This window comes from Glandiceps talaboti, chromosome 18 (genome assembly GCF_964340395.1).
Source record: "Glandiceps talaboti chromosome 18, keGlaTala1.1, whole genome shotgun sequence".
Taxonomy (NCBI): domain Eukaryota; kingdom Metazoa; phylum Hemichordata; class Enteropneusta; family Spengelidae; genus Glandiceps; species Glandiceps talaboti.
The window spans coordinates 1,943,864-1,950,613 of NC_135566.1; the positions used below are offsets into that span (position 1 = coordinate 1,943,864).

Genomic DNA, 6,750 nt, shown 5'->3' on the forward strand with positions numbered 1-6,750 from the left:
GTTATTTCAGTATAACTTTCATTCTCTGAAAAGGTGACTGCCATTCTAAATACCTAGTTGATGCTCTACGTGCCATGCAATTGTTGAAGTGTTCTGTTTTACTTAAACCCTTTACCCTCTTTGTTAGGATAAGGTTTTAATAGACCCAGAAGGTGCATTGTCACAGTAAAGTAAATACCATTCCCAAGGAAGTAGCGACAATTAGTTGTCTATTGCCAAACACTTTCACTGACCATACCGTGCTTGGCCTCATGTGTTTAAAGACCTTTGTAACCTTGGACAAGCATAAGGGAAATCCGATCCACAATCTGTGATATGTATATCTCTATATATTATACATAGATACCAGTGAACAGACGTATAGTGGTCATGATGGCGTCCCCAGGACAGACTGTGCAGAAAGATGCGAACAACTTTAGCTATCTTTGGAACATGAACAAACAATGCTGCCATATGCAATATGACGAGGTCAGGCTAATTCTACAAAGTTTAGGTTATCAAGTTGGACAGAGTGACGATAAGGTAAGAGATGAGTGATGTACCCGATCAAAGTGTCAAGATGTATACATCGAGTTGCATTCATCGATCTAGTCGTTCAGTGTTCAGATCGAGTTCAATATTACAATTTCACCCCCCCCCTCCTTGATACATTGTAAGGTTTTTATTGTGATGGCTTATTATCAAGTTAAATTACATTGCTAAAATCTCATTTGTAATATATCAGTTTTACATCCTCCGATAGACAATATTGGAGCAAAAAAAAAACCCCGACAAAGTAAGTAACAGTTAAACGGACATAGTCTCTATATGTTAGTATTCGATATACTCATTCCTTTGAGAACGTTATATCGACCATATCTGATCAATATAATTCAGGCCTAAGTTTATTGAAGTGTTCTTTATAGTAGAAGTATAGATATGATAAAATATGAAAATTCTGATATAACTTATAGATAAACAATATGAATGACAAGGTACTTGCGTTGCTGGTCGATCAGATATATTAACCAGAGTGAAAATGTTAGGGTATCTTTTTTAATATTACTATTTATTAATACGAAATGATACACATTCAAGAAACTGGCTACGAATTCTGACGCTAGCAGCTCTGCCATATGTATTTTATTATACTGCTCATGCGCAGAATGTTGGTATTAGAAAAATTTCTCTGTAATATTTGATGACATATGTCCGGCTGTGAATCACTGAATGGGGCCATAGTGAGGATTGAATGACATCTTTCCTTCAATATTTGTAAGAAAGAAAGATATCGACGAAGTCTCAAGTAGGTTTTACTGATTGAAGTTACAGGGTGATCGATCGCTATTAGCGCATTTCGATCGATCACCCTGTAACTTAAAAAATAAAGATCTTCGTGACTTTTACATAAAAACAACAACACGAGGGGCCAAGCAAGCATCTTGTAAGTCAAAGCAGATGTTATTTATTGATCTTTGACCTGACTCAGATCATGTCATGATGATGGTATGTTGGTTTCACTTAATATTTCAATACGTGTGTGCATTGAGATGAAATCAACACGACTAGTACTCATTGTTTACCATTCCAGACCAGACTTTCTAACTCTGCGATCTTGATAACCATACCCGTACACATTGTAAAAATGGGCGATACTGAATTGTAGCGTATATTATATAAATGTATGCAATGAAATGTAAAATATTGATAAACGTGTGAGGGCGGCTCCAAGCAGATACTGGCTTCGTCTTTAATAGTCAACCTCCAGGGAGGCTATGATAGTTGGCAGACATGCTGATGTTTAGCCTCAAATTGTCACGAGTTCCATATATAATCTATAATCTATTCGGGTGATGAATAATTCAAACACACAAATTACTGTATGCACTTTTATAGCTGCTACGTTTATTACCTCCTTACTTCCATATCAGCTTACTAAAGAGAAATGAAAACAAGCACACCCTACGCTATATTATATAACAATTCATTGGAAACAATATTATAGGAACCCTATAGTTAATAGACAAGACTAGGTTTGCCCCCCCCCAAAAAAAACAAAACAACAACAACAAACAAACCAAAAAAACAAAACAAAACAACAACAAAAAACCAACAACCCCCCCCCCAAAAAAAAACCCAACAAAAACACTAAATATGGATGGACGATTTGAAAACGGCAATTTGCAGTAAATTTGATAGAACTTTTATGACGACACAAAAATAACCGCGGTGATCTGTATATCCTTTTCTTTCCATGCCAGGAAGACTCAGAATTCAATGAATTATTAGCAAAAATCGATCCTCATTGCAAGGGTTACATTACGTATGACACACTCCTAAACTTTATATCACGTGAACCAAGTGGAGAAGACCCGGATGGACAATTACAGGACTCGTTTATGTTATTGGCAAAAGGAAAGGTAAATGTGCCTCTCTTCTCTGCCTCTTTAGACATAAAGTGACATACATACATACATACATAATACATACATACATACATACATACATACATACATACATACATACATACATACATACATACATACATACATACATACATACATACATACATGGTCAGAACCTCCCATACCAAACACATCGTTGCATTCATATAAAAGAAGAAACAATGTTTCTCAGTAACTAACATTGTAAATCATTCATTTTTTTTCAGGATTATATAACTCCAGATCAACTTTGGGAAGCCTTTTCTCCTGACGTTGCTGATTATTGTATAGCAAGAATGGCACTGTACAAAGGACCTGCCGTCGAGGGCGCACTAGATTACTCAACATTTGATATCAAGATAAAACATCCAAACTATTCGTCATAGCACAAAGAAAGATCAACAAATACATCTATTTCATACATTAGTGCAATAGTTTGATATATTTTGGTAATCATTCACCGATGACTCGTTTAATAGAAAGTACGTCCATGTTGGTAGTGACGCAAAATTCGGTACTGGCTGGAGTGGACGTGACATGTATTTATTTGTATTTACTACTTTGGGGAATCGTCACCATAAATATTTTATAAACACACAAGAAAATTTGTCAAACCAGAAGGGTACTCACATCCTGGTACTATCGTAAACCACTTAAACCGTTTTGCGGCGACACGTGTTTGGTATTGTCGTAAAACCGTTTTGCCGCGACATCATGGTTCAAAAAAGTACTTTGTTTTGCGACGCGTCGGCCAAACGAGTGTTAGCTTACTACTATGCTGCACACTTAAAATTGGCTAAAATAAGTATAGATGATGACAGATCATTACAGAAGCTATCATTTTTACGTCTAGGCAATCTCCCACGTGTACGATACTGACTTTTAGCTGCTGAGGTTTGATTAAACCGAGGTGAGTCCCGGGGTGAGTCCTCAGAGACAGATAGAAGAGGACGTGGACGATAAACTCACACAGTGACTCTTTCTCTGCTCTGCTCTAAAGCAAGTGAAAAATCGACCTTCGCCTGTTCTACGCTCTGCATGAAAAAAATATCGTTGTTGTTGTTGTTGCTGTTGTTGTTGTTGTTGTTGTTGTTGTTGTTATATATCAATAAACTACATATACTTAATTTCATGGTTCCTATATCAGTTACTCATATAACACGTTCATACCATGTACTCCGTTACGCTGTCTATTCTGCTAAACCAAAGGCCACATTCTTAATTCTTCTGCATCCCTTGGAAGGATTTGTTTCACAACTTTAATATTCCATTGTGTTCATTTGTAAGCTTGATTTTTCTTATCCTGTCATTTTATTACAAACTTCCCCATCTAACTCACTCTCTCCCTTCCTCTCTCTCTCCCTCTCTCTCTCACTCTCTCTCTCTCTCTCTCTCTCTCTCTCTCTCTCTCTCTCTCTCTCTCTCTCCCTCTCCCCCTCTCTCTCTCTCCTCTCTCTCTCTCTCTCTCTCTCTCTCTCTCTCTCTCTCTCTCTCTCTCTCTCTCTCTCTCTCTCTCTCTCTCTCTCTCTCTCTCTCTCTCTCTCTCTCTCTCTCTCTCTCCCTCTACAGTGAAGCTAAAAATTACAAGTATGATACGAATCTAGCACAACATCATAGCATTACTGGCTATGACACAGAACCATTGAATATGAATGAAGTTACTGACAGAGGTATTCTGATGTACATTCACAGTTCTCTGACTTATGTAACAGACTAAATTTGTACAACTTAGAAGGCATTCAAGAAAATCAGATTATTTAATTTGATTAGGAAATGGATGACTCGGAGTCTTTATTGTTTTGTTCAGTCTCTAGAAGTCTGAACTCCCGTCAAGAAACTGACAATGTATTACATGAATCTCGAGGAACGCTCATATACTGATCGCTGGAGATATGAACTACCTCAGTAGTCTGGATGTCAACTAGTCTATCAGCCCTCGGATGTTCTTCCGATAAAATACGACACACAGCCGAACAACGCTATCGAGGATGGAACACCCTGTTCGGGCAGGCCCTCACATGCGAACTTCGTTCGCTTATAGTTATAGCATCGAAAGAAAGCCCGAACGTCTAGCAGCAAGACTAGATGTCAACGTGGTCTCTGAGTGGAGATGTAAATCGTAACGATTCCTTATAGGGACTAGACTAGGAACTAACTTGATGACGTAATGTTAACTGGTCAAAGTTTACTAACAAATCTGATAATAAGGTCAAAGTTCAATAAGGTCAGAGTTCAATGTGTAAAATGGAAATAAACTGGAGAGAAATGTTTGAAAGATGTTCAGATTACAATCATGGAAAAATTTTTTATCTGTATGCCGTGAAAGAGAAAAAATGTTTTCTGAAAAGACTGTTAGAAAAGGTCATAAGAAGTATTCTGTGCCACGGGACCATAAATGCCTAGAATTAAGAGAAACAGCATAAATACTTAGAAATGTCAACCAACTACTTTAGCAATCAACACATACTCAACGCATTACATGGACGGCGACGATATGAGTTTAGAGGTTGTATGAAAAAGCCTAGTATCAAAATTTACCTACATTGCATGTATATAGATTATTTTAGATATACCTACAAATAGACTTTGTACTCATTTCACGTCTCAAGTTGATGTAAATACGATTCTAGATTGTTGTAACATTTCTGTCTCAAAGTTGTCTTATATAACTTTAGTCATGTTTGACCCGTTGAGTCAAAATATGTTGTAATCATATTCATCTGCGCCTGATATGGGACACGATTTCTATAATACGAAACACAAATAAATCTGCCAGACATTAAGCCGTTAAATCAGCATTTGCTTATCTCTCAACGTTCTCTACCAATTCCACCATAATTTGAAAAAAAAAAAAAACCACTAAATGATACCATGACATTTACCTTGAAGGGAAGTACAGACATTGATTATACCATTGTCAATGTTTTTGACTGTAGTGGTAGTGTTTTTCTTTCTTTCTTTCTTTCTTTCTTTCTTTCTTTCTTTCTTTCTTTCTTTCTTTCTTTCTTCTTTTAACAGCGGTTAACTGAGGCCTATTAAAAAGAATTGTGTGATTCCGATTACGCTCAATTTTAGAATAGGTGGGGAAGGTAGATTTTTTGTTTTGCTTTATTAGATTTTTTTTTCTGTGTGAGTGTCTAGTTCAGGTTTTCCATTGTTTTCCAAATGGTCTCTGTGTTGTTTATTTCTTCCTATCAGATGTACAGCCATTACAGATTGGGAGAATAGTTTTATTTTATCTTTTTAAAGTTGATGTCAGTTTCCGCATCCACTATTTCTTGTGAGACTTCATATTTTTTGCGATTTTATTATTTGTTTTCTCGAATACGTAAAACAAAGTTTAGGGTTGGCAGTGGAAAGCTAGGTGGGGTAACCGGAACTAAACAATTATTTTTTTTAGGTCTTATCACCGTCAATGTGAGAGGATGTATTGCCGTTCTTTTACACCAGGTGAAAATTTTAAAGTTTCACAATTTTACTTAAAATCATGGAAGAATAACTCACAAATCAAGTTCTTTAAATTTTGGTTTGTCAAAACAACAACATGATGATGTTCGAGATTTTAGATTTTTTAATGAAAACGCAATTATGTGAAAGGCTTATTCAAATGAGCTAGCTATTGTATGTAAATCAACTCTAACTTCTATGGTAATGGGATATAAGACCGAATGAGCATGACAAATAGTCAGTACTAAGTTGAGACGAAGTCATGGCCAACAACGCCACCAAAATGCTAGCTTTTCTATTGCTGTTTCTACAAATTGTCTCAAGTTCTTATGGGCAAGAGATCAGTACATGTCCCCTCAATGAAGACTCTTGCTACCTTTCAGATGTATGTGCCTATGTATTCAACTTTCCCGGTGGTGATGACGGAGCCTGCCAGAGTGTCAAAGAAACCGTCAACAAACTGCAGACTTTGGACACAACTCTAGAGAACATTGCTCGAAACATGGACCAACTCAATCAACGAATTAACATACAGACAAATGAATTTGACGAATGGAGAAAGGTTTTCGCGGCAGAGCAGGACTCAAAATTAATCGAGATTACTTTGGCGAGCGATGACGAAACGATTAGAAGTCTATTAGGAGGCGATGATTTCGATGCCGACGACCTCAAAGATGTTATTAACAAGCAACAACAAACTATTAATGAATTTTCGGCAAGGATTGCTGAGATAAGAACTTCGATTGGTGAGTTGATTTCTGAATGATCTAAATTCTCTTATAAAAGACTACATTTTTGGTTGAAAAAGTAATTTGTATTCCGCACATACAAAACACAAATCGGACATCGCACCGTATTTTTTTATACATGTTTTTGTAAT

At 36.6% G+C, this 6,750-nt stretch overlaps 1 protein-coding gene across 2 annotated transcripts; it reads left to right on the forward strand.

The window, feature by feature from the left end:
• Positions 1 to 252: 252 nt before the first annotated feature.
• LOC144449484 (alpha-actinin, sarcomeric-like) lies at positions 253 to 6,303 on the forward strand. 2 transcript variants are annotated; one of them, XR_013482167.1, is made up of 5 exons: positions 253 to 522; positions 2,241 to 2,399; positions 2,651 to 3,345; positions 5,824 to 5,873; positions 6,254 to 6,303. XR_013482167.1 is itself a non-coding variant. In XM_078140024.1 (3 exons), exons 1-3 carry the CDS (start codon positions 370 to 372, stop codon positions 2,807 to 2,809), a joined length of 471 nt encoding a protein of 156 aa, XP_077996150.1. In that variant the 5' UTR covers positions 253 to 369; the 3' UTR covers positions 2,810 to 3,490. The 2 variants fall into 2 exon arrangements, 1 of the variants encoding a protein (XP_077996150.1); XM_078140024.1 differs by lacking the exons at positions 5,824 to 5,873; positions 6,254 to 6,303 and having other exon boundaries at positions 2,651 to 3,490.
• The last annotated feature ends 447 nt before the right edge of the window (positions 6,304 to 6,750 follow it).

Coding starts and splice junctions, on each gene's coding strand:
- LOC144449484 (XM_078140024.1), top strand. CDS start 370: ATGATGGCGTCCCCAGGACAGACTGTGCAGAAAGATGCGAACAACTTT. Junction 523..2,240: donor TTGGACAGAGTGACGATAAG/GTAAGAGATGAG, acceptor TTTCCATGCCAG/GAAGACTCAGAATTCAATGA. Junction 2,400..2,650: donor TGTTATTGGCAAAAGGAAAG/GTAAATGTGCCT, acceptor ATTTTTTTTCAG/GATTATATAACTCCAGATCA.